The 27,932-nt window shown below is 47.6% G+C and overlaps 1 protein-coding gene across 5 annotated transcripts in view; it reads right to left on the bottom strand.

Annotated features, from left to right (window-relative positions):
• Positions 1 to 27,932, bottom strand: part of Jade1 (jade family PHD finger 1) — a 53,849-nt gene that overhangs the window by 5,884 nt on the left and 20,033 nt on the right. For all 5 annotated transcript variants that reach the window (XM_029537291.1, XM_021195743.2, XM_021195747.2 and 2 more), the window contains exons 3-10: positions 22,237 to 22,325; positions 19,429 to 19,586; positions 17,218 to 17,405; positions 14,332 to 14,543; positions 10,936 to 11,103; positions 9,644 to 9,760; positions 6,218 to 6,739; positions 1,235 to 1,352 (exon numbers count right to left, since the gene is read on the bottom strand). In XM_029537291.1, coding sequence (XP_029393151.1) covers positions 1,235 to 1,352; positions 6,218 to 6,739; positions 9,644 to 9,760; positions 10,936 to 11,103; positions 14,332 to 14,543; positions 17,218 to 17,405; positions 19,429 to 19,586; positions 22,237 to 22,325 — 1,572 coding nt within the window. The remainder of the gene's footprint in view (positions 1 to 1,234; positions 1,353 to 6,217; positions 6,740 to 9,643; positions 9,761 to 10,935; positions 11,104 to 14,331; positions 14,544 to 17,217; positions 17,406 to 19,428; positions 19,587 to 22,236; positions 22,326 to 27,932) is intronic.

Here is a 27,932-nt window from a genome sequence, read left to right as displayed (position 1 = left end):
AATCTTAGCAAGAACACATTTAAAAATATGAGGCACTTGAAGAGGAGAGTATTGCTAAAACTCCCCTCAGTCTTTTTTTGTGTGCTCCACTAACCAAGTTATCTCTACTATGTTGCTTGGATGCCATAATTATCTAGGGAAAAAAATCCACAAAGACTGAACAATGAATGTCTCTCCACACAAGCAAGTGCCAAGAGTGCTGCTGCTAGAACTTCAAAGGGCAATCCAAGGTGGAGTCGCTCATCCTTCTCCACTAAGGCCAGCCTAAGACCCACCTGCTCCCTGATGTATCCCCAAGACCAATTTCCTCCATGAAATCTTAACACCACCTACTTTCTAGGGCCTATCATCACAGAACACTGGTGCTAAACACACATTTTAGAGGTCATGATTCTATACCAGACTAACTGAAGAGCTATGAATCCCAGAGTGAAACACTTGCCCAACATTAATAACTGACACTCTCTCCAGAGTAGAGGAGCATATTCCCATATTTTTCTTCCTTTTTTGCTGACTAGAACAATGTATATGGAAGATGGATAGATAGATAGATAGATAGATAGATAGATAGATAGATAGATAGATAGACAGACAGACAGACAGACGGATAAATAAATGCCCAGCACACGCATAATTCCATCTCATCCATACCTTCAGATAGATAGATAGATAGATAGATAGATAGATAGATAGATAGATAGATAGATAGATAAATGCCCAGCACACGCATAATTCCATCTCATCCATACCTTCAAAAGTCCACCATGAATGTTAGGAAATGAATATATGTGGTAAGTATAAGTAGTCTTAGCAAGTATTTACAATGTTTGGTTGCTCCAAAAGCTAGAGCATGAAGTCACACCTTTGTAGTTATCCCCATGTTTATCCAAAGCTCTGCAATGTTCTACAGTTTGTTTTCCTTCCAATATCCTGATACTTAGGTAACTTGAGATAGCACTCCCATTTTACATGAAATTGGAGAGAGAAATTAAGGCCTATGACTTGCTTCTACTTGGTCATCAGGAAGATGCTACAGGTCTCAAAGCCTATTTAATGCCACATTCCGTTCCTTCCCTCCAATAGAATGTCTTGAATGTTTAAAGATGTTCCCTGAATATGAACAGCTGTGCTACTGAAAACTTTCTACAGGACAAATTGGAAGAACAACTGTTTTCCCTCAACAGCAGTGTCAAGGCTTCAAACCCCTGCCCTACATCTAGGGCTTTATGCATACCTGAAACTTTTTCTTGCTCCAAGAGCTTAGTGTACTGAGTGAAAATTTGTTCCTGGACTTTGCACACAGACCGTTTAATCTTTTCCCTGCGGGTCACCATGTAAGTGAGGTTCCGAACCTAGAATGTAGAGAATAAAGATTCTAAGTGAGCAATACGATAACGATACTTCAGAGCTTTCATTTCTCCTTTACCTGAGACGTACTGGCCCTAATAAGGCCTTGACCGACTTTTGAAATCAAAACATGCTTTAAGCATTTTACCCTACCACTAGAATGCTTATTTATTTATTCCCTCGTGTCTGTAGCAACCATGAAGTTACACTTGGGGAGTAGCAGAGACAGGCAGAGTCCCACTCTTCCCCACCAGTCTGCAGTATAGAGACCCCCACTATCTAATCAGGACTTGCTGCCTTGTGCCAGAGAGCTTCGCTTACCATCCAACAGTGTCTTCCCAGAAATCTTATTGAAAATAGTTTGAGCAACTATGAAGCCACCTCCCTGCACACTTCTATCAAGTGTCTTCCAGGTCAATGGCATAAGAGGAACCCCTGCACAAAGTCCTCTGGAAAATCAAATGAGCTGCTTGGTTCACTGGGTACAACTTTGCAAATAGCCAGCCACTGCAGCATATTCCAGTGAGGCGTGCAAATGCCCAGGAACTGCCCCAGCATCCCCAGCAAATCTTTGGATCTATGGATCATCAAAACCTGCTGCTAACCTCATCCACAATCTAGTTTATCTATAACGGAAAGACCACATGCTCAATCGGATTCCCCACTCAATCTGACAGAAGACTTCTTCAAATCACATACATATGTATTAGTTTGTGGTCAGACTCATTATTCCCTACTCTTAAAGCCATCAGTCACCACTAAGTACAAAAGTAAAGAATAAAGGCACTAAACCCCACTGATCCTTTGGGCCTAAAGACATAACATCAGGTGCAGCCCGTCGCTGAACAGTTAAACCTTTCTTGAGGAAGATGCCCATAAGACCTCAGCCACCTCAGTAGCAGTGGCAGAAGTGGAAAATGACTATATGCTCCCCACGGGCTAGCATCTAGGGCATGCTAAAAATGCATCCTCCTTTTGAGCAGTCTTTCCTGTATCACACTGTAAGGGCAAGTTTAAAGATCACCACAAGCCATGCAGTTTTGCACACTGGCTGACACAGATATCCCCTCAGTCTTCAGACCTTTCTCCATCCTCACAATCGCAGCTGTGCTACAGGCTGGGCCCTCCATGAGGACACGGGCCACGAAGGGAAATACTACCAGGTTTTGCTGACCCTAATGATGCACTATCAGGGACTTCCTGTCTCTATATTAATAACATTATTAATACTATTAGGTTTTGATTAATAAACGATTAAAAAGAAAATCATGCTCCTTGTCTGAATTGAATATGATGTCACCGGACCTACCTGCCTAAGGGATAGCCACAATCCCAGGCAAGGAAGAAGGTGCTCTTTAAGGAAACCCTAACCAACTTGGGGCTGAACGTGGCTAACAGAATCTTCTCTTTGATCACTAGTATCCCACCCAGATGAGATTATGGGTGGAAACTCAGAAACAAAGGATCAAGCCTAAACCCTTTGACAACACACACAAGCCAGCTTTCCATGAAGAATCTGATTTTTGGAGACATGAAGTGGGCATTATAGTTCATGCTCACATTCAACTCAGGTGTGCAGATACATCTCAAGCTTGATCCATGAAAATAAAGAAGGCAGGGAATCTCAACTCTGGTGGCTTCTGTGCCAGGAAAGGCTTTAACACAGCCTCTTAGTGAGGGGAGAAACAAAACAAAAGAAAACAAAACCTTTTCCTTCCAGTGACCTCAGATGACTAACATCTAAATAAACCCACAAAGCAAAATGGCCATCATTTCCAGTTGTGATCTCTAATGCCTATTTGATCCAGCGCTGACTGACCCCAAAGAAAAATAAACAAACAAAAAAAGGAATTCTTGGCAGAAATCTAGACATGGTCCCTGCCCAAAGAGCTTGGTCACTCAACCAAACTTCCCCAATTCACTTTCCCTCAGCAGCTAGCAGCAGGTCCTCAAACCTACCATGCCTCGCCATCTGACTTCAGGCTAAATCCAAGTCAACTTTCCCCTTAAAGCAAGTTTGCAAACAGAAACAACCATGTTCCCCCGGCCCCCACTCCAGTTTGCACTTTTAAAGTTTCCAGAATGTTACTGTTGCATCCCGAGAACAAGCGGCAGAACAGGCAGAAGTACTTGCAGTGGATTTCCTGAGCCCTATGCAGTGCCTGCCACACTAGAGCCTCACATGCATTTTTGTTTAGTGAACAACTGAGTTTTCAAAAAGTTATGTTCCAAAAAAAAAAAAAAGAAAAAAAAAAAGTAAAAAAACCAAAAAGTTATGTTCCACTGAGTGCACAAAACGCACAGGACTATCCCCCAGGACTTGGAGCCTTTGCGTACAAACTGCAGCGGGTGTAGAAGGATGTCTTTATCCAAGTTAGTAGTTCAGTGAGGTAGTCAGGAATCCCAGAGTAAGATGACAGCCTCCAGAAGCTGGAAGTTACACTCACCACATTTCCAACCATCTCATTTAGAGCCTCCTGATACCTATTCCTGTCACGTAGCTTTCTGGTCCAGAACTGGTACCCAGGTGTGCAAGGCCCCCGAGGTGTTAATTTGCCAGAAAGAGCAATTAACGTAATCACTGAGTCACCTGCATGTGATGAGTGCCACTCACTTGTTCAGGAATGACCACATGCCTCTAGTCCAGTCACCTGCGTCGACTGGCTCAAGTGCCTACCATGTGCTAATAGTTCATAAAAAGAGGCAGACCACTAACTTACTGATAAGACAAGTTAATTGTACCTTTGGACTTTTTCTTTTGTCATGCCTACCCTGATAAGCCCTTGGTCTGATACACTTTTTTATAATTGCAGAGCACTGTACAACTCTCCAGGGCCTGGCATAGACTTCAGCTTTCAGGCAGTCCTCATAGCAGGAGGAAAACGTAACTTGTCATTATAAATACACCCCTTTTAAACTGACACTGACTGCATTAAAACCGTAGACTCTTTAATACTGAATGTTAAGAAATGCCACACACACACACACACATACACAGGCACTGGTGCACACAAATCCTGATTTATTCCCTTATGCACCACAGGCATTATTCTACTTAAAAGCAAAATGACGACTCCAAAAAAGTTGAGAATTTAATTATAAGTATATGTTAATCTCAGTAACTTAAATACAGAAAGAGTTAATACACCACAAGCATTTTCTACAGTTTTATTCTGTGGTGATTGTTAAACAAACACAGTCAAAACATGAGACTTCTCACCTCCCCTCCCAAGGGCTATCTGACTCCATGCACCCCAGTTACAGCAGTTGTTGGGTTAGGATGGTAGCTTCTCAACAAAATACCCATTTACCCTGAACCCTTTCAAGAACACACCACAAGTGCATGTGGTTCTTTGAACTGACCACCAGGGGGCGTGTGGGAGCCTAACCAACCTGCTCCCACCTCCCCTTAGCCTAACACCCACAACCTTACCCAGAATCCTAACAAGGTCTAGAAAGGGACATCACAAGAAGTCAGCATTAGATAATGCACTAAAAGGGCCTCTAATGAGTACTCAGAAATACGTGCATGACCATCTCCAACAAGGTGGCACAAGCCTCTGTGAGAACTGATCCTTTTGGCCAAGTACATGTGCACTCTCCTGCCTACACTCTCATCTCAAACCATCTATGAGTCAGATCCTGTTGCCAAGCAAGTGATGAATCACTCCTCTCTAATAAGTGAGGGGCTTGAGGGAGATATGCATTAGCTGTTTCAGGCCACTTGGGTGCCTTTCGGCACAGGCTGCTTCAGGCCAGACAACTTGCATACCATCTCTGCCACACTAATGAATTTAATAGGTAGCTAGCAGTCAGGGGAGTAGGTGTGGAAGGTGCTCAAGATGCATCCCCAATTAGCAAGCCTTGGTCAAAAACCACCTACGGGAGCGGGAGACCCTGGGGAGGACAGTCCACTCCTAATTATTCCTGCAGCAGGAAAAAAGGGTCCAGCCGGGGACTCCAGAGGTAATGGAGAGTGGGGGAGGCACCAAGCAGCAAACAGCTGAGGGGAGTGCCAGCAGCTGAGGCTCCAGGCAGCCAACAGCCACTTAATCAGCAACCCAGGAGTGTGATAAATGTGTGTGTGTGTGTGTGTGTGTGTGTGTGTGTATGCAGTACACTGAGATTGCTAAGGGCTCCACAGACAAACCCAATGCCCTGTGCACCAGGCATCACACCACACGCAGACATGACCCGGAGAGAGATGCGCGCCACACACAACCGCACTCTGTATGTACACAACCTCTGTGATGACTTAGCACCTCACTGCCACAACTGTCTTCTGTAATAGGTGTGTGTAAGTCCATGCACACACATCAGCACCCAGAGCCTGTTCTGCTCCACAACAGAGCTGGGAATGCCCCTGTGGATTTAGCCTAGAAGCAAAGATGAGCCAATGGGAGGCAGTGCTTAGCTCTCTCTAAGGAGCCCTTCATCAGCACCTAGGAAATGTCTCCCCAGGTTGAACAAGGAATTTCCCTACCACTGCCCCATCCCCCATAACTCAGACACATCCCAGTTCTCAAAACCAGGCTCTAAACTGCTGAGTCATGCCCTTGGTCATGTTCCTGGTGCTCCATTCCCTCCAGCTCTACAAGGACAAGGGAATAGGGGATGAAGATACACTTCATCTGATCTTGCAGAACAGTAAAGATTAACGGGAGAAATAATCACAAAGCAACTCCCACACTGGCAGTCTTGCACAATGCAGTGAGTTTACCAGCCCATAAATATGTTTAACCAACATGACCTCATGCTGTAGTGTGTACAAAGATCTGAGAGTAATGACTGGCTATCATCTCTAGGCAAGTGCCCGCCTCTTTACATCTTCTTCTCTAAGTCAGTATAAGGTGTCGGTGTCAATCATTACCCTCTCCAGGTCCTGCCGCAGGTGCGTGAACAGCTGCAGCCTCCTAAACAAGACATCCTGCTCCCGCTTGGCTAGATTGTCCTCTTCGTCTTTCTTTGGGGTGATGAGGGGCTTGTTGAAGTTGATCTTCCTCTTCAACTTCCAGTACTGGTACAGGAAATCCACCACTTCCTCAGGCAGTCGCAGCGCCCTGGCCACATCCAGCAGGTTGACAAAGGTGTAGAATTCATCCTCCAGCTGCTGTAGCTTCTGCTTTCGAACACTCACCCGGTGGGCCTCCTCTTGATTCTGCTCCAGACTACCATAGGGCTCCAGAGGGCTCTGGGGAGAGCTCTCGGGGGCCCCATTCTCCTGGGCTGCTCCTTCCCCCAGGCCCTCCTCGGGTTTCCTGTGTGAGCTGTGCTTTGGGCAGTAGGACTTGAATTTGACTTCATCATTCTCTGCCAATATGGTCTTCATCTCCAGGCCACGGTCAAAAGCACAGGTCACATGGAAGGCCGTCCGGCAGTTCTTCACAGAGCACTGTGAACAACACAGGGAGAGTTACAGAGCGGTGGCAACAAGAGCCCCTGCTGGCCACCCCATGTGATGACAAAGAAACACTCACTGAGACAGAAAAGCTTGACCAAGATGAACAGGTCTGAAGGAACGTCAGGGCACAAGGCAAGGTAAAGCTTTCAGAGAGCAAACTCTAACTTGCTTGAAACAATCACAGCACTGAAATCTGAGCAGGGGAGGGGAGGGCTGGACAACTGGCTCCTGTCGGGGAGGGTGGCACAATCCCCAAAAGACTGCACTCTGTGTACAGAGTATACGCTGAGGTCTTAATTTAGTTCTCCAAGACTTGAACTCAGTTTTATCAAGACTGTGAACAGCAATCTCCTCAGTGCACACATTCCTGATCAGTTTTAAAAGACTGTGAATCCTCAGTGCACCCAGTGGGAAAAGGTCCCAACTCAGGAAGGTAAACACAAGCAGACTTCCTGGAAGTAGCATCCAGGGATCACGCCGAGGAAGCAAGAATGAGAGCCAAGAGCCCAGTTCAGGAAGGATGGAGAAAGGCCTCCCTGCTGGTCCAGAACCACCACTGCATCAGATGCTCCCTTCCTTGAGGCCCCAGGGAAGGCAGCACAGAGGCCAGGCCTCATCAAGATGCACTGAACACCCTGCTCACTCCCCGCCTGCACAGGGCTACAATTTAGTGCCTTTGATCCAGACACAAGCCTCTGGCCAGCAGGAGCAGAGTGATTAACTTCTGGCGTCTGATCTCACTGAGCAAATCCCTAGAAAGAGGTACCTCTTGGAGGCTGAAGCCAGTCCCTTAAAAGCAACTGTATTGTGTGAGGCCAAGGGATCCCTGGGGCATGCCAGGCTGCACAGACAAGCAAGGAGTTTGTGCTCCAGGCCAGCTGAAAAGCTTAATTAAACTCATTCAACAGACCCTGCCATCACATGACCACAGAGTAGAGACTGGAGTTGGATTCCCCCCTCATCACTTCAGCATTTAAGATACACCTCAGTGCCAGACACAATTTAATCCTTTACTGTACAACTCCAGCCCCTTCACCACCCCAAATTCCAATCACTGAAAGCATATGCACCATGATTAATCTGTACCTTTATAAATAACCTCAATTACAAGAAGCCTGTGGAATCAGCTCTGGTGGCAGAACACACGCAGACACACCTGGCCACTCTGGTGAAGACTCACTGCTTCTCCGCAGCAGCAGGAAGCCAAGGGGGAAGTAGAGTGGGAACAGATGACTGAGGCGCAGTCTGTGGCTGCCTTAAACTACACTTAACCCAGGCCTTCGAACCTAAAGAGAAATGAGCTGCGGTGGAGACTTATACGGGACTTTGAAAAGATGCCAAATGGCCTTCCTCTGGGTTTTCCTATTCGGGTTGACTCAGCAAACAGATGTTACAGAAACAGAAACCAGGCTTCCCAGCTGCGGCATTTCTGAGAGGAGTTCTTTTTAATAAAAAAAATCAATCTATTTATTTTGTTAAGATATGAAAAGTCATCTGCCTTCCTTGGCCCCCTCTTCAAATTAATGCTCTGGGGACAGAGATCAGTGGCAACAGAAATGTCCTTAGAGTGTCTCTCCTTAAAAAATAGACAGGGCTCGAATTTGCCTCCCACGAAACATCAGTTAAGGAGCAGGGTTGATGTGCTCAGAGCAGCTAACACAGGCACAGGAACTGACATTCTCCCACACAAGCCAGACACTCAAATCCTTTTTGACCTCTCCTCTATTCCTTTTGCCCAAATTCATTTTGGTTTTCAACAGAGTCTACTTAAAAAAAAAAAAAAAAAAAAAATCCCATCTAAGATCCCCAAAGCCAAGTCTCAGCTGCCCAGTGCCTGCCCTGATTTTTTTACTAGTGGTTTTAGATGCCTGAACAGCAGTAGAAACAGTAACAGTGAGAAGTCAAACCATTCAAGGCTTGATAAGAAAATGAAAAGAGCCCACCTTTAACCCCAGCACTGGTGAGGCAGAGGCAGGCCCATCTCTTGAGTTCAAGGCCAGCCTGATCTACGAAATGAGTTCAAAGACAGCCAGAGTTATGGAGAAAACCTGTCTTGAAAAACCAAAATAGAGAGGGAAAAAAAAAATAAAGGAAAGAATATATAACACCAGTAAGTGGTTTGGGCACCTTACTCAAAGAATCATTGCTCAACCAAAATATAACATATTCCGCCAAATGAAGAAACTTTGTTTAAAGCCAGGACCACACTTGTCCTGTGCCTGTTGTATTCTCTACATTGAAAGAAGCTGCCCAAATAGTGTTTCTGCCCACCAGATTTCAACAACAAAACAAACAAACAAACAAACAAAAACCTGAAGAATCTGAGACCTACTCGGGTCCCTACTGGAGTCCAAATTGACCTTCAACACAGTGTTCTAGGCCTCAAATCATAACCGACTAGATATCAATGAATGAATGAATCCCAGAAATCAATTAAGAGTTTCCGACAACATGAAGACACAGACACCATTTTCCCATTAATTCTGCATACCTCCTGACTTTCTGTACAATCAGCCTTTTACATGCTGGCTAGTTCACTAGGGCAGCAGTGTGTGTGCTCTCCAGACTCTTCCTCCCGGCCTGCCCATCACCTACCTCAGCTACAGGCGTCCCCAGCAGGGAGCCCTGAAGACACCTGGTCTGTGAGACTGGTCTGTGGCAATGAGAACTCAAGTGCCACAGTCGAGAGTATCTAAGCCTCGGTTCTCACCAGGAATGTCTGCTTATGGAAAGAAGGGGACTCTAGGCTTAGGCCAGACAAATTGGAACTGCCTCCAAACCCAGGTGATTTCCAGATAACCTTCCTTCTCCTATCCCTCCAATGAATGCTGTGGAAAGCTGCCTCCCCCAGCCTGCTCCCTAGCACACAGTGGAGGAAAACAAAGTCATTGTTACCTGTATGGAGGCCCCGAATTTCTCATTGCAGAGGCTGCACACAAGCGCCCACCGACTGCTGGGAATGTGAGACACCTTTGTGATGGGCTCCATCTTCTCAGGACTGCCAATGCTTACCTAAAGATCCAAAATAGCCAGATGGGCATGACACGGATAATCAGAATCATAACACCGACCTGAGGCTAGCCCCAGGGCCCAGCTCTGGACAAACAGCAGTAGAGCCCAGACATCAGCCCCCATTGATACCAGCTCGCCAGTCTATAAAAACCTCTCTACAAGTTGTCACTTCTAAAGACATCTATCTTACTGTAACACAGTCTATTAAGGCTAGAGGCTGGAGGGTTGGCTCAGAGGTTAAAAGCACTGACTGTTCTACCAGAGGTCCTGAGTTCAATTCCCAGTAACTACATGGTGGCTCATAACCACCTATAATGGGATCTGATGCCATATACTGGTGTGTCCGAAGACAGCTACAGTACTCATCGTATATATCAATTAAACAGAATCTTTTTTAAAAAAAGACTTTAGATTGACAAGAATTTTTAAGGACTAAAAACCCATTGTAAATATATTTAAATAATAGAATGAGCAAAGAAATAAACTATATTTAATAGTATTACATCAGAACACATAACTATATTAAAAGTAAAAATCTAGCAAGATAAATATGGAACAATGAACTGCAAACTGGTTAATATTAAACCAAAAGATCCAGTGAAACTTCCATGTAAATCATACCCATGCAATTTTCCTCTGGAGGAAAAAAACAAAACGCAGCAAATCACACACCAAAAATACTGGAATTTAAATGACAAATGATATTCTCATCACAAGCCATGCAAATTAAATTAGTGAAGGTTTGGGACTGGAAATAAATTAGAGCAGACCTGAAATTAACAAGGTGGAAGCTGAGGAAGAATTTAAATAAAGCTCGCAGAAGTGTGACTTAGGGCACTGTGGTAGTGCATGCGGAGTTTGCCAAACACAAACTGGCAGGGACAATAGCATGGCTACCCTCAGGACAGAGCCGTGAAGGTGCCAGGCCTGGCCTGTGAGTGCTATCATCTGAGGGTTTCCAGAAATGGAAAAGTGGGGCAATTTCTGGACACCAGACCACTGCTGCCTCCAGGAAGCCCCTCCACAGACCTGCTCTGCTCAGGATCAGCTTGGGGACAGAGGGGATCGGTTCAGGCAACTCTACTGCTGCCTGTGAGTCACTCCCTCCCACCTGCCCAACCCCAGCAGGAAACCAGGACTGGCTCAACTAAGATGCTATTAGAAAGCAGGCTTACCTCAGGGATCCACAGGGCACAGCTGACATGGACCCACTTGGTTCCGCTGCGGGTCGGCTTCATAGCTCCACCTTTCTTGGGACACAGCAGACATTTTGGCTGAACTCCCAGGGCACAAGTACGGCATAGCCAACTGCCCTCTGGCACCTTGAGGATCCCATAGCAAGCCTGTAAGGCCACAACTTTGTTATTTATGTGTATGGGTGTCTTGCCTCTCTATCACTGTGCCACACACTGTGCAGTGCCCACAAAGGCCCAAAGAGGGTGCTGGATCCCCTAGAACTGGAGTGATGGCCGGCTGTAAGCGGTCAATGTGGGCTCTAGGAATCAAGCCTTTGTTCTCTTGAAGAGCAGTCAGCACTCTAAGGAGGCATCGCCCTGCCCCTACTTGTGAACTGAAAAACAATCTAGAAGGATTTTCACAGAGCCACACCAAAGTAGACATATGCCCATATCCACCTAACTGCGATTCTGACCCCTGAGGAAATATGCCAGTCTACCTCCAAGCACCCACGTGCCTGAGCTCCAAAGAAACACTGCATGTGTCTTCAGCACAGGAAGTCCAAGAACTTGAGAAGAGGGAATCCTAAAATAACGAGTGTTGCTGTGGTGCGTAAGAGACCCATCCATAAGACATTTCCAACCACTGAGCAGCCGATGCTCCAACCTGGCTGCAGGCAGCAGACCTCTCTCCACCTTCATGATGGGTGTGACACGGAAGAAAGGCAGACAAAGCACCAAAGGCAAGGTGATAGTGGCTGGGCAGCCGTTCGCTGCTCAGGCTGCACACACTCCTCCTCCGGGAGCCCAGAGCTCACGTGAACAGACAGTCGCAGAAAAGCGAGGCACTTCAAAATGAGAGTTTGATTTCTTTCGCTCATGTTTAAAACAAAGCCTGTTTTGCGCAAGTTGGCAAAATTACACAAAACAGCACAAACTGCAGAAATTAAGGTTTTTACAACTGAAATCATTATGCTGGTTTAAGGAAAGAAAAAGCCAATGTTTCAATAAGGGGAGTAAATAAACAAACCCATGGTGGTACCAGGAGTGTGCTCAGACAGCCCCTTAAAACCCAGACGGTTCACAACTTTATCCTTAAATGAACTGCAAGTCAGGAAGTCACAGGAGCCTGGCTCTATTTCTCCAGGCAGAAAAAGCACAGCCACCATGAAATCTGAACGCCCAGGACACAAGAAGGAAAGCACAATGATGAGAGCGGAGCTCAGCAAAGAAACACTAACCCCGCAGCCCTGAGAGCGCCACCAGGCCACAAATGCGCCGTGGTCAAAAAGTCTACTGGCAAAGCAGCGCTCTTACAGCTCTCAACAGTATTAGGAAGGCTTCAGACGCCACGGCATTCTAGAGCTGCCTTTGAAGCAAGAATCTCATTTACTGGAAAGACACATCTACCCTAATCAAGTATGCCTCAAAGACAAGCCATGAAGAATCTCACCAAAAGTAAAATGAAGTCAGCATGAAGTGTCAAGAGCAGAAGAAGCGGAAGTCATCAGGGCCAACTCTACCACCCACGTGCTAAGGTGTTGGCACACAGCCCTGATGACAGCTTACAGACTTCTAAAGCACAGAGCACAACTGGATTTCAAGCAGAACCTCGTAACAGAGCAATTGTCAGAAGACTTCAGGGTCACTAGGTCAATGAGAGGCAGCAGCAACAATGGCAGTCTCGTGGCCTCCCATCACACACACACCTCCACCGGGACTCCAAGGCAAGAAGCCCTCTGGACCACAAAGCCCAGATACAAAACAGACTAAAGCAAGACATTACGGTCTGTCTCAGGATTCCCTGTGAAGATGAGCTGAGACAGGGCCACAGCTGGCGAAGCATTAGAGTTTTCTAAAGCCCTCGAGGCAAATTATAGAGAAATCCAGATCTCTGAGTGTGACAGTGAGTATGTGTGATCTCAGCACTCAAGAAGCAGAGGCAGGAGGATTATCTCAGTTGGTGGCTATGCTGGTCCATCCACTGAGATACAAGGCCAGCCAGGGCTATTTTAAAGCACAATAATAAAACACAAAGCTCAGGTCACCCAAGCAACTTTCCACTTTCTCCAAGAGTCACTGATGGCCTCACAGAAAAGTACTTCAGGGCAGCTTTCTAAATCACAAAACTGCATGGTACACATGTCCCCACGCAAATCCACGTCACTTGACCACGAACTACATTCAGTGTCAAATACAGAACTTGACAGACAGCTATGTGGTTAAAGGCACTTGCTGCCCTTCCAGGACCCCAGTCTGGCTCACAGCACCTGCATCAGGTATCTCACAATCTATACGCCCAGCTCAGGGGATCCAACTTTAACTTCCTCCGGCATTCACACAGATAGACAGACAGACAGACAGACAGACAGACAGACACACACACACACACACACACACACACACACACACACCACAAAGTAATAATAAATCTGTTAAGTTACATGAGGGGTAAGAGGCACCTGTATCTGTGCTTAAGCTTTCTAAATTATCCAATGTCCATCTGCTATTGTCCACTGAAGGACAACAGCAAGCCCCCACCAAGGTGGTTCTACTGCCACCTTGAAATAATGCTCAAGAAAAGGGAGTCAGAGATGGGCTCGGCAGTTAAGAGCACTGACTACTCGGAGTTCCCAGCACAGGTAGTGTCTTAACAACCATGGCGGAGCTCCAGTTCCAGCAGAGATCCTGAGTGTGCTCTTCTGACCTCTGGGCACCAATCATCCATGTGGTGCACAGACATACACACATGCACAATGTTCACACACAGAACTAACCAAAATCTAAGATGAAAAGTCAAAGCGGTGCCTGACCCTCTTCCATAGCTAAGCTGATATGTGAACACTTTAACACTTGGTTAATCCTATATCCCCCAAAAGATATGCTGAGAACTGCACCACCACCTGAAAACAGGACCTTTAGAAACAGTTGACACGCGACTGTTTGGACTGAGACCACACTGTGTAGGCAGGCAGGCACCTAATCCAACAGGACCAGGACTGTGTGAGAAGATAACCCTGTCTAGACAGGGAAGACTAGGACTAATGGGCAAGCCAAGCGCCAAGGACTGACAATCCACCATTAGCTAGAAAGAGACAAGGAAGAATAAAACTCCGAGGTCCAGAGGCAGCTTCTGCTGTTTTAGTCACCCCAGTTAAAGCTAATGCAGAGTTTAACCACCCTTTGCGCGGGTTTGTTTTCAGTGTTCCCAGTTGAATCGCAGTGCCTTCGTGTTGTAAAGGTAGAGACCCATGCTCTGGGATTACGGTTAGGGTAAGACGTTCCTAAACCACGGCTCCATTAGGAAGCATCCTGGACTCCAGGAGACACAGGCTGGCTGAGAGGCTCAGCCCAGAACGGCACACAGTTCTCTCTGGGCTCTGCTGCCCCACTTACCTGGTGCACACAGATGTTACACTTGTCACAGAATACCATCTCGTTGCCGTCCTCGCCATCAGGTGACTGGCAGACGTCACAGACAACGTCTTCATCATATTCAATCCCCAAGCCCTCTTCTGTCTCTATGGCATGATTCATATTGTCATAGCATCGCTGTTCAAATTCCTCCAAGACCCTTTCCATGGTGTACTCATCCAGCTCAGGCATTCCTGAAGGAAAACACCACAGATCTCACCTGAGTAGGTGCACAGTGATAATTATTATAACGAAAAGACACTGGTCTGTTTAAACTCCCAAATAAAACATAAAGGTAGCAGAGCGCCAGAGAAAATTCCACTCTGTGACTTTGAGGCCAGTCCACAGGTAACACCTCCAATCCTTATGGAAGACACAATAAAGAGAGAAGCAAAACTCAAAACTTCTGCAACACCCTAGGATATTATAATATAAATGTACAATACAATATAAATGTATTCCCTGTTAAACGCCCCTTCCCACTGCTGCCAACACTAATCTGACTCAGAAAGCCAGGACTACATAGTATGCTATTTGGGTTTTGGGTTTTGTTTTGTTTTGAACTTTTCTTTCTTGCTACTTAAAACTGTTCCCCAAAGCAGATTTCACAGCAAACATCCTAATGTTTTTAACGGACTTACCCCTCTCCACTTGGGAGTCACCGAACTGAAATGCAGAGTTAATTAGATCCATGAAAGGCAAGCGCAAGGAAATGTCTGGAGCAAGAAGTCCGTTCACTAGGAGTTAAATAAAATACAACACACTTCCTTCTACCAGCACATGACTTGAGGGAGCAAGGGGATGATGGTGATGGCTCAGTGGCCAAGAGCAAGTACGGCAAAGGACCTGAGCTGGATTCCCGGCACCCTGTCAGGATGCTTACAGCTCCCTGTCTGTGACTCCAGACCCAAGAGGACTGAAGACTCTCTTCTGACCTCCCCCTGCACCTGCACACACCCAGACACACACACGTAACTAAAATAAAGCCTTTAAAAAAGAAAAAGTCATCAAAGTAGTTACTGTGGCCTCAGTAATAGTGAGGAAAGCGCTATTTTCTTCTATTTGCAGATGTTCTCCCAACTGCCTATAAGGACAAAGTCAGCATCCAGCACAGTGCTCATGCCTGCAATACATGAAGTCTATAATGGCCAGTACGAGCTATACTATAAGACCTGGAAGGGGGTGCGAAAAGGGGGAAAAGGGAAGAAATATAATTCGATTCTGTAGCTTACACGCATTTTCACCACATTTTCAAGTTTTAAGATTTTGGAAGTGAGCTGGAAAGGTTTCTCAGCAGTTAAGAACACTTGCTGCCCTTTCAGAGAACCAGAGTTCACTTCGTAGCACTAATGTAGGGCAGCTCACAACCTCCTGTAGCTTCAATTCCAAGGGAGCCAGCACCCTCTTCTAAACGCCAGCTGTCCTGTACCCACAGCTGTCCTGCACTCACAGCTGTATGCTCACATGCACTTTACTTTAATAGGGAACGTATCAAGAGTGTACAGTTGTAAGCACTACACCTATCTGGGAAGCGACTAAGTATATGATAAAATGTTTAGCAGGGTGCTTCCCACCGCCCCCCAGTGCCTCCTAACTAGTTATGGATACACCTGACTTTGCTTTGCCTTCCAATTAACCTTTACCAGAAAAAGGTCAACAGCAGCTGGGACAAACATCTTTCAACTTGTGTTCAACCTGTGTCAAAGGACATGATTTACTCTGCCACATTAGTGTATCTTAACTAATGCCGCAGACATGTGAGTTCTTAATATTTAAACCACTGCATTGCCAGTCTTTTGGCTGGATCCTGAACTGGACACCTCCAACTTGCCAAATGAGTCACAGTTTTCTGGGTGGTTTTATACAGGCGGTGTAAAGCATTTGGCCAGCTCAAACAAAACTGGATCTTCTACAATGGTATAATACGCCATTCAGTTACAGGAGAGTTCCCAAAGCCTTTAAAAAAGATTCTAAAACCATCCCTGGCTTGCTACTTTTCTGACCACTAATACTTAAAGCAGGGAACAAGAGCAAGAAAATCTGCTTTGTTGACACATCTCAGTAACTAACCAGTAGGAAATACCACCGTCCCCGGCTCAGTCATGGTCAGTCCCATCAACTGGCTGGCAGCAGGAAAAGCTGCTATCAGAGTCCAGGCTGAGGCAGGCTCCATGGGAACACAAACGTTAAACAGCCCTTGCCCTTCCAACCTTTGAAGCTAAACACACGTGACTTGTCACAATGTGCCCAAGTCACACTTCCCAACCCTGCTTCCACCACACAAATGTCTTTTACTCGAGTCCACAGACACTCCAGACAAACCTTTCTAACAACCCTGGGGAAGAAAGGCTGGAACATAAGACAGTCTCAGCCTCACGAAATGCAGGGAACTGAGGTCTTAAGGTCCAACCCAGCAGAGAAACTATCCAAGTCTGGGCTCTCAGCCAGGGTCACACCTCACTCAAAGAAAGCCAGGAAAGAGTTAGAGGTAAAAACAAGAGGGTGTGAAGCTGACTTTGTCACCACAGCAGTAAAGAGGAGCAGGGCACTGACTGGCCCAGGCCTCCTGCTCCCTGGGCTGCAGTTCCTGTATGGTAGGTAAGGGTAGAAGCAGACGGGACAGGAATTCAAGTCACTGCAGCCGAAACGAGCCAGGCTTCCACCCCTCAGCCCACCACTGCTCTAGGAGCTCCAAGTAGACTGTGTGTCTCATTGCAAGTGCCAAAGCCACTCGAGCAATCTGGTCTCCAAAGAGCTGGGACTTCGGTGACATAGGTAGCTGTGACAGTGAGCGCCAACCTCTCACGGGAGTCACTGTGGACTAACCAGCCCTCCCTCCAATGTGAGTTAATGAAGTAACAGACTCACCCATCTCCTTAAATTCTTCATTGGTTACTTCCAGCCACGCAGCATCCATATCATTGAGGTCATACCGACACACGTTGTCTGCCAGAGTCCGGATATCAACATAGCCTAACGCTGGGGGCTCAGAGCCGGACGAGGCAATGTACTTCTTGGGCCTGATGAACATGAGAGACTTCTCTTCAGACACAACCCTGGTTAATAAGAAAACAAATAGCCAGATTACCCTTTCTGTCAGGTGCAACTTCCTCCTCCAACCCCTAAGCCCAGACCATCCCTGTGTTCATACAGTCTAAGGGTTTGAAACCAAATGTGAACAACACCTCAGCTAGAAATCCTCAAAGTACCCAGAAGGGAAGCAGATGCTGCGGCCTTCCAAAGTCACTTCCCTCCCAGCACACCGCCCTACCATATCTCCAACAGAGTCTGCTCCCAAACTACAACAAATAATTTAAGCCAGACACTGGTGGCACACGCCTTTAATCCCAGCACCTGGGAGGCAGAGGCAGGAGGATTTCTGAGGTCAAGGCCAGCCTGGTCTACAGAGTGAGTTCCAGGACAGCCAGGGCTACACAGAAAGACCCTGTCTAGAAAAACCTAAATAAATGAATAAATAAATAAATAAATAAATAAAGGGCTATACAGAGAGACCCTGTCTCGAAAAGCCAAAAATAAATAAATAAATAAATAAATAAATGAATAAATAAATAATTTTTTTTTTTTATTTTAAAAGAAAAGGTATTTCAAGGGTTGGTTTCTAAATCCCTTTCACTATTGGTCTTGCTCATTCCCCACGGAAGTTGTCAGAACAAGGAAGAACTTGCTAAGCACTGAGATCTCAGGAATAGAGATGGCAGAGACAGCCACAAACTGGATGTGCACAGCACAAGCTGAGGACCACAAGGGACACCTCTGAATTCTCACCTTCCAAAAAGACTGAGCGAGAACACTGGGCTGTTGCCGTTCCTTTATTCTAAGCGCTAGAGCCCATGCTCCATGAATATATGGCCCCAGACAATTCCTCTGCCACCAGCCCCTGACAAGCTGTGAGCACCGGAGAATTCCATCTCACCCTAGCCAGACTAGGGACAGCACAAAAGGAGCAAACCAGCTCGGGCCAGGAGCCCAGCAGAGGCTCTGCGGTCAGTCCTGCCACACCTGCTCACGACCACATGTATTCACACCAACAGGATGTCCAGAGTTTATGCATTATCACCCTGGAATTGACAGGAAGAACTTATCTGTGTGATAGAGATGGGCAAACAAACTGAAGGGATGTATTTCTCCTGCTTGAGCAAGAACAGGTATCAAGTGAAAAGCTCCAGTCTATTATCAAGGCATTTCCATCCTGACTTGGCACTACACGGCTTGAGACTGACAGCCTGCTAGTGCTGGGCAAAGGGGACCATCTGTATCCTGTGTGCCCTGAGACCCGCTTCACAGGCCTGGACCCTCATCTGAAGAATAGGTGACTCTTGGTGGTCACCTATGCCTGTCTAGCCATGGTATACTACCAAATAATTTGAACAGAGATCCCAAAATGATGGTAATCAAACCAATCAAGTGTCTTAGGAGACATGGAGTTAAGGGCCAAAAAGTGAATTTAGTCCATACTCATCCATGGTAAGTGAGGCTATTTCACACAGCAAGGAGCCAGATGCTGGCAGAGCTATAGGGCACTCCATCCTCATACATATAAGTGGGAAAAAAGGTACCAACTCGACACAGCCTGTCCCAAAGGAACATTGAGGACATGTTGGGAGAGGTGAGTGACACGGCAGGAGATAAGAAGAAACACCAGCATCTGGAAAGAGCCTGTCCACAGCTCAGTCCAACTAACTGTCGGTCGCCTCTGTCCCTGTCATCTCCTAAAATACAATCAGCCACTGCTGGAAGCACCAAGGCCACCAGGGCTCCCACAAAGCCACTCTGTGAAGTGACAGAATGCAGAGAGAAACAGCCAGTAACATCAGACTTCACCCAGCCAGTCATTCCCAAAAACATCTTGGACCTTCTCTTCTCCAGTAAGAGGGTTCACCCCCTGCGATAATGTGCTAAGTTCAGAGGCCACTGCCCTCTGACACACCGCCCTCAGTGCCTGAGCAGTTTCTCTATTTCTGCCTCTTGTGAGGCCTCATGTTACTGCACCGCTAACTCTCAGCCTCTATGCCTGCAGGGAGGGGAGCAGAGACTCAGGCGTCTCTCCAGGGCGCCTACCGGGCCACAGGCTGTGGGATGGTCCCTGGGCTCACAGGCACCTGGACCCCTTTCTCCCACTCCTGTCTCCAGGGATCAGCCAGCACGTAGTAGTCACCCGGGTTCAGCTGGTAGGAGTCATGCAACTTCATGGCAGTGATCAGGTCCGTCCTAAACACCTGGGGAGAAGAGAAAGGGACAGTGGCATTGGCATTTCTTTCAGAGCACTGGCAGCTACAAGGTCACCATGGAGCTGCCTGTAACAAGGTCACAGTATCAACAGAGTAAGACTGCCCTGTTACAGAAACCCTTCACCCCACACTCCTTCCCCTCGCCCAGGACTGAAGTGGCTTGAGCTCCTTCAGCTGACACAAGCAGAGGGTGCAGTGATTGTATGGACTCAATGTAACTGTTGCACAAAACACAACAGCTCCCCTCTCCAAGACCTTTCAATTCACCAAGGGCTGCTGAACACCGGCTCTTGGAAATCCTTCAGGGAGTGACAAGCCACTCTGGAGTGCTCTCTTTGCAGTCCATGTTTTACAACAAAACTTCATTAGCCAGTTAACCTCAAGGCAGAATCTAGAACCACCCGGTAGGGGTCACTATCTTCTAAACTAACTGCTGAGAATCGGCCCATCTCCTGAGGTGCTAGCACGTGGAGCAGGTGGATGGTGAGGACAAGGTCCAAGTTGGCTGACAGCAGGCAGAAATGCAGGCCTGCAAACATCTAGGAGTAGAACACCAGAGCCCTGTTGTCCCAGGTCACAGGATGCCTTCAACCCTGGAAGCAAGTTTCTATGGAAAGACAGAACCAACCCTGTCTTCACTGCCATCAAGACTCAGCTCGTGTCCACCTTCCAAGAAAGCACCCTATCTCATCACAGACGGCACAGACAAGCAAACTGAGGGGAGGCAGCACCCTGACTCATGGGCCCTTGGCATCCGAATCGACAAGGCTGACTGACCGTACAGCACCCTGTCTGGTAGCCAGGGCCACACAGTTGCTTCCCTCTCCAGCCTTGTCCTCAGCCCACTGCCATCTGAGGATGTGTGTACCAGGAAGCCCTGCCACGTATCACGAACAGCATGCGCCTGGATTCGGATGCTCTGCTCAGTGTACAGAGCCGCAGAGATACACTTCCCTCACTCGGGACAGGAAGCGCTTTCTTATGCTGCTAAGCATGGGTCACACTGTACACCTGTTGACTCTTCAGGCTGGTGTTGGTGTTCTCTTTAACAAACTTCATCTTATGAAAGTATTAATTAAAAGGCCGCTTCTCTGGCTGTCATTGTCAATACTGGACTTGTCCTAGGGTGCCACTCTTTAATGTCTACAGTCCCATTAAGCAACAGCCTGACTGTGTCCCTTCTACAAAAATCTCACCATGAGACAAAAGCCCCTGGTGATAAGCCTACAACAACCCAACCCCAAGGAAACGGCTTTAAGGCCAAAGCTGTGAGTCCACACCGAGCCAATCAGGTAAAAGAGAGCCCAGCTAAGCTCTACAAGAAAACAAGCAAATCTGCCAAAGAAAGGAAATCAGACTGAGGAAGGAGATGAGAAAAGGCAGCTCCATTCCTACAGGCCTGGGAGAGGCTCTGGCCCAAAGCTCAGGGCCCAAGTAGACACCAAGGGCAGGTGATGGCTACCCGAGTGTTCTACGTACAAAGCAGTTTGCACTCAGACGATCTGACACAGACCAGCAAGGACAGGGTATGGTGCCTGCTGCTCAGAGGGCTCTGATCCAACTCCCAGGCTGAAGTAACAGCAGTGTAGTATGGACACCAGAGAGGTATAGAAGCAGTTACAGAGCCAACTCAAGACTTAATGGGAGAATTAAATAAAGGAGCAGAGACGTTCCGATGTCATAAAAAATAAAGTGCACACTGTAGGTCAAAACAGACACCAGGCCAGCGGCACTGGCCACAGCAGCCAGTCTGAGTGTTTCCTGGAACAGGTCTCTAGTGCTTTCTGGCAGGGGATGTTACTCCATCACCAAGAAACTCCTCTGCTCCTGGACAAGGCACTCTCCAGTTATATGGGGTCAGCATGGGAAGGGACGCTGAGAAACACCTGTCGCTGTGGCCACCGTGCCATAAGCCAACTGAGGTCATCCCACCAATAGTGCAATGCCAAAAGAACTTTCCCACAGCATTCCCTGAGAACTCGACAGGCTGAGACACCGGGGTCTCAACGGCCAGCGTCTAGTGATGGCCGCAGAGAAAGCAGGTCTCAGGACAACGGGGCCCCTAAGCAACCGAGGCTGGCAGGGAGATACGATGCCTCTAGAAATGATTTTAGCAGGGAAATGAACGACGAAATGTAGGGCATCAGGGAAACATAAAATGTGAAAACAAACTGGAGAAGACGGGGAAAGCCTTAAGCATAATCCCCAAAAACGAAACTCCCAGAATCACATTGGGTTGTTGCCAAAGAAGCCACAAATTCATGGCTAAAACTAACTTGAGGCTGGCAGTGACTTGGCAGCAGCTGAACCCGCTCATGTCCTGGCCAGAGGAAAACTTGTTGGGAGCCAGCGAAGATGGAACAGGAAAAGAAAAAAAAGAATACAATTAATAATAATAGCTAACATCCACTGCGCACGATATATGTGTCCCATGCTTTGCGTGTTCGAGTCTATATGTATTAATTAGCCCACTTATGCCTGCAACAAGGCACACATCTGCATCTCACCATCTTGCCGGGGTATAAAGTGGGGCACTTGCCCAGACCTGCACAGCAGGGGGCAGGCATGTGGGCGGCAGGTTCGCATGCACACTTACGTACAGCACACATGATCAAGGCAAGCAAGCATTCAGAAGTACCTCAGAAGGCTTTCGATCTTCAGGTCTAGAGCAGGTACCACTCCTCCCATGCTGGGATCGAGAATGCTGGGACCATGTCGTTGACAAGCCTGAGGAAACAAATATCCAAACAGGAACCATTAAAAAAAATACAGGCTCAGTATTTGAGCGGCAATGTGCCGCTAGCTGCACAAGCCTGAGGACCAGAGTTCAGGTCCCCAGCATCCAAGTAAAGAGCTGGCAGGGTGACGACAGGACTCTGACCATAAGGGGTCTGTGAAAGAAAGGCCTTGTCTCGGAAAGTCAGACAGAAGACAAAGGAGAAGGCAGTCAGTCCATCATCAACCTTTGGTCTCCACATCTGTCTAATCATCCTCACACAGCACACAAAACAAACAGAACAGCACAGGCCACTGAGGTCCAGCGATGGAGGAGAACCTGCAATGCCATCACCCTGGCTCCGACAGGGTTCCTTCCTTCCAGTCATTTTCCAAACAGGCCTAAGGTGATCACTGTCCGCTCCAGTGTGCAGGGTGCTCTGCCTGTACAGCGAGGCAAGAGAGCCTGCAGCATAACCCAGGCTCCGAGCTGCGCTAAGATGCTCACAGACCCACACTGGTACATGAACTAGGGATCATCCCGGAAGTTTTCAGCCAGGATCACCGGGCTCAACCTAAGGTCCTGCCCAAAACACTTGCCTCCACAAGGCACGGAAAAAGCAGAAACCTCCACACAGCTTTAACATCGCCCACCACACCTGTCTTCCGAGGTGCCCTCCTGTGGCTGTTCACCAGGAAACCCCAAATCCTAAGTGTCACCAGGCCTGAAACTTCTCTGTAGCACTGAGCTCCCCTGCCTGAAATGTCCCCTTCAAGCCACACTGCCTTGCTTCCTGAGGCCTTTATTCTCAGGGTCTCTCCATTTCCAAGCAGTTCCGAAGTAGCTGCGTCTCTAACCAGAACCCAGGGGAGACTAAGTGTTCTCTGCTCGCTGCAGACCCAGCATCTCCTTGGTGGTAGACATCAACTTCCGAGCCACTCTAAAATCTGTCAACTCTGAGCATAATACCCAAGCTCCGTGCTCTGCGTGAACATGCTCACTTCCACCTCTCCCAGCCTGAGATGAGTCCCACGGCCTTTTCTACTGATGTCAGAAACCCACAGGTCAGTCAGACTCCCCCCCTTCCTCCTCAGAAAGCAGCCAGTCAATCAGCCAGTCAATCGCCAAGTCCTACGCCAACCTTCCAATGCCTCAAACCCCTAGCTCCTCCTCCTGCCTATCCCTCCCTGCCGCTGCCCCCTTCTCATGTGTGTGGCCAGCGACAGTGGCCTCTCTGCAGGCACACAACTGCAGGCGGATGGAAACAGCATTCCCAACCAGCTTCACTTCTCCCCTAACTTACTGATAACTCACGTCAGCCTCCTGTCTGTCACTACAGCGCCCGGGCACTGAACCATGTCACTTCTCAGAAAGTGACACAACTCCAAGATGTTAAAAAGCAAAGTCTAAGAGAGCCATCAATTTGACAGTGAAGCCCCCTGTCACTCAAGCCTTTACTGGCCCAGAATCAGCAGACAGACACATCAACAAACTTAAGACACAGCTCCTGCACATATGCCTCTCATCCAATTCTTATCCACAGCCAACAGGGACTGTGAGAGGGCTCTGAGAAGGAAGGGCTCTGAGCTACCCTTGAATACCAATTCTGAGGCCCAGTACTAGATCATCTGGCTGACATCACTCCTGTGGAATGAGGCTCCACAGCCTTGTAGGTGACTCGTGCCACCCCTGTGACCACACCAGAAGATCCTCTGGATTCAGAAGGAAGTAGGGCTAGGGTGCAGCCTAGTGCACAGTGCCTGCCCAGCAGTCTTCAGACCCGAGGTTTCCAGTGCCAACTCCAAGCAATGATGGTCCTTAGCCTCACAATGCATGGGAATACCACACACTCGCGCCCGCGTGCCTGTGCGCACTCTCGAAAGCGTGTGAGCACACTTGGAATGAGGCTGCTCGTCACTGAGAAGGAAGTGGCTGGGTGAAGTCCGTAGAGGACTCTGCCAGCCAGAGGCTTCTTACACCTTCCCTCCCACAACCCTGACATAGATATATAAAATAGGCATAAAACCGAAACATTTACTGACTATAAACCAAAGAGAAGGAGGCCATGGATGTGAGAGGCAGCAGGGAGCACGGGCACAATGAAGGTTTGGAGGAAGGAAACAGAAAGGGAAAGTGATGATATGAAATATGAGATCCTAAAAATTAAAAATAATAAACCTAAGAACAGCCTACAACTCCCCCACCAGACTGTAAAGGGTGAATAAACCATGACACATCCCTTCAATGAAGCACTCGCCAGCAGTAAAAAGGACCACATTATAAACAGATGGGTGGGAAGTAACAGGGATAAATTCTGAGATAAAAACACTCAGTGAAGGAATCCAAGGAGCCAGAGAAGGCAAAGGTGCACTGCACGGATGCACAGGTCAGGGAGATAAAGACTGATCTGTCCCGACAGCAGCTCAGTGGCTGCCTGGGGCAAAGTTGGATGGACATGTTATTTTGATTTTGATGACATAATCCATGCAAACACGGCTAAACCTCTCAGAGCATACACTTAAACATGTGCAGCTTGCTGTACATAAATTATCCATGACGAAGCCATGAGAAAGCTATCACCACTAAGAAGCACCATTCACAGTTATGAAAACCTCCAGCCCCCTTCCACTGGTGAGACAAGAAAATCCTAGGCTGGATGGGGACCCCAATGAACAAGCAGAACAGAAGTCATGAGACCCCCCAGCAACAGGGAGTCACTACTTCACAGAGAACATGCAGATATGACGTTCAGAATTCAGAGGAGTTCAAACCAGTCTGCACACACACAGAAAATTCTCAGTAAGTAGAATTTTGAATAGCAGATGATTTTTCTCCTTAAAAATGTCATTGGGGTGGGGGGTGGGGGGTCACTGGGTGCTGCTGTAAGGGAAACCACCACAGCACACCTAGAGCTGAAGCCGGTGGGCGTAGGAACGCACTCCTGCTTTACCTAGTACAAAGATGCTTCTGAGCTCCCAAAACAATGAGGCACCATTCAGTAGCACTGTGGGGCCACTGCTCTCTCGTGGAATGCTTGCCCATCCATGACACCTTCTAAAAGTCAAAAGGACTCAAGCCACTGCCTGGCTGGTATCACAGCAGCGCCCTTCCCAACGCCATCCTCTACAGGCTGGGAGGGCATCATCAGGATGCTCCTATGATATTCCCAGCTGAGTACGCAGATGTGCCTCTGCTACCCTGGCAACAAGGGAGACAGGAGGAGGAGGATCCGAAGCTAGAGGTCAGCATGGGTGATGTAGCAAGATCCAACCTCAAAAAACCTAGTAACAGGAATAGTAATTATTTACATCCCTCATTGATTAAATTATAGCATAAAATACTTTTTTAGCAGGAGGAGTGTCAAATGGGAAGTGAGCGGTCTCAACGTCTATAAGTAACTCATGTTATAGCAAAGACCAGCATCTGCCAAAAATTGTATGGTGACAACGTGGAGCCAGTTTCCCCTTTACTCTTGTGTCCGAACTGCTGACAACTGGGGACAAATTGTACCATCAGGAACCACACCCATCATCACAGCACGTGGGAGGCAGAGTCAGGAGGGTCAGGAGTTCAAGATCATCCTCCACTAGACAGAGTTTGTGGGACCCTGTCTCAAAATAAAGATACAGGAAGTACACTAACTTTTGTTTCCATCTCTTGTGGTCAGCAGAGAAGTAGCAATCTTGGCAATAATGTCTAAAACGATGGCTATTCACAAGTAAGAATGTTACCTGAAACTAAACAGTAGAAGTTCCTTCTACTGACAAATTGGACTTAAAACTTCATATGTATACAGTACTCAAGTAAGAATAGTTTTGTTGGGCTGGCGAGATGACTCAGCAAGTAAGAGCACTGACTGCTCTCCCGAAGGTCCTGAGTTCAAATCCCAGCAACCACATGATGGCTCATAACCACCCATAATGAGATCTGATACCCTCTTTTGGTGAGTCTGAAGTCAGCTACAGTGTATTTATCTTTGGGCCAGAGCAAGCAGGGACTGAATGAGCAGGGTTGACTGGAGTAGAGGTCCTAAAAATTTCAATTCCCAACAACCACATGAAGGCTCACAACCATCTGTACAGCTTCAGTGTACTCACATCCATAAAATAAATAGATCTTTGAAAAAAAGGAAGTTTTATTAAACTATCTCAAACACTGAAAAGAATGAGGGAAAAAGAGATTGTTGTTGTTGTTGTTGTTTACTTCCATGAGGACAGATACAACAGACTCCATTATCACAGCAGGCAGCGGCCCCGTCTATGCAAGCGCCAAGCCTCTCCCGGCCACCCCAGAGGTGACTCCCATGTCATGCTTCAGCTCTTCGAACTAAAAAAATCTTACTATGTAACACAAGGTCAGCAACACTGAGTGCCATGGACCAGTGTCACAACATCAGGATGCTCACCTAACACACTGCCCCGGGCAAATAAAGTACCACATAAATCTCCAACTGAAATCACACAAACAGCACCTGACCAACCCGTTGTGTACCCAGGGAAGGAGCCGCCATCTGCCTCAGCTCTTGCAGCCTTGCTCGGCCAACCTCTATGGTCCAACTCACTCCACCTTCTGAAAAGCATATGGTTTGACAGTATTCCTTAAGTACTATTTAGTTTTTCTCACTTTTATAGGGGAAGTGCGTAAGGATATAGATCAGAGCTATAATTAGCCTCAGACAACCAATAATATTCCTGCCCCAAAAGGGAAGTTTTATTCCAATAAGTCTCTGCAGATAAAATGAAACCTTTGGAAATAATGAAACTAACTGGTGGACCCTCTTCCCAACTTTTGCTGGTGGAAAGAAGTGGGAATTAAGGGCCTGCCTCCCCAGACACACCCAGGCACAGGGTGTGACTTCAGAGTCGGGCTAGGCTACCAGTCCCCAGAGCCTAGCAATTCCAGACATTGCCTAAAAACTCCCTATCAGTATTTCGCCCAACTGCAGGGATGGGCCTCCAGGGCGGCTGGAGAAAGACCAACAGTGCCAGCAACAGGCGAGGGCTGGCACCTGGCACAGAAAAGGCCCATCCATCCCCAACTGTAAATACCACACTGTTGTTCCCCTGGGCCAGGCCAAAAACAAAGCAATGGGCTACAGACTCAGAAGCCAGCAGCAGCAGGCCCCAGCTATTCCTGTGGCTGGTACGGTGGCCCTATGCTGACGTCTGCAGCTGCCTCTCCTCCACCTGCCAAAATCCCATCAGGCCTGCAAGCTGGAGAGGCTGAGAGGTGGGCACTGAACAGCCCTAGTCCCTGTTGTAAGCAAGAGTCAGGACATGGAAAGCTATCACAGGTGGCCCTCGCTGCGTGGGAGAAAAGATGCCACCCCACCCCCAGACCAGAGTATTACAGGGGAGGGGCCCCAGTGCACTTACCATGAACTAGCTGCTAGGGAAGGAGGACACAATGCCAGAGGCCTGGCATTCAGTAAGAGCTACCTGCTCTTCACCATCAACATTCACCATAATTATCCAGTCACTAAGCCTGACCAGTCAGACATCAAACACCACCATCCACCATATGTTCTATACTGAACCGACTGCATGGCAAAACTACAGATGACCCTCTGGCAACTGTCACTCCTACCCCTCCCCCCGCAACTCCATGCACAGCCAAGA

Source organism: Mus pahari, chromosome 4 (genome assembly GCF_900095145.1).
Source record: "Mus pahari chromosome 4, PAHARI_EIJ_v1.1, whole genome shotgun sequence".
NCBI classification, from domain to species: domain Eukaryota; kingdom Metazoa; phylum Chordata; class Mammalia; order Rodentia; family Muridae; genus Mus; species Mus pahari.
This window is presented reverse-complemented; position numbering and strand designations above follow the sequence as displayed.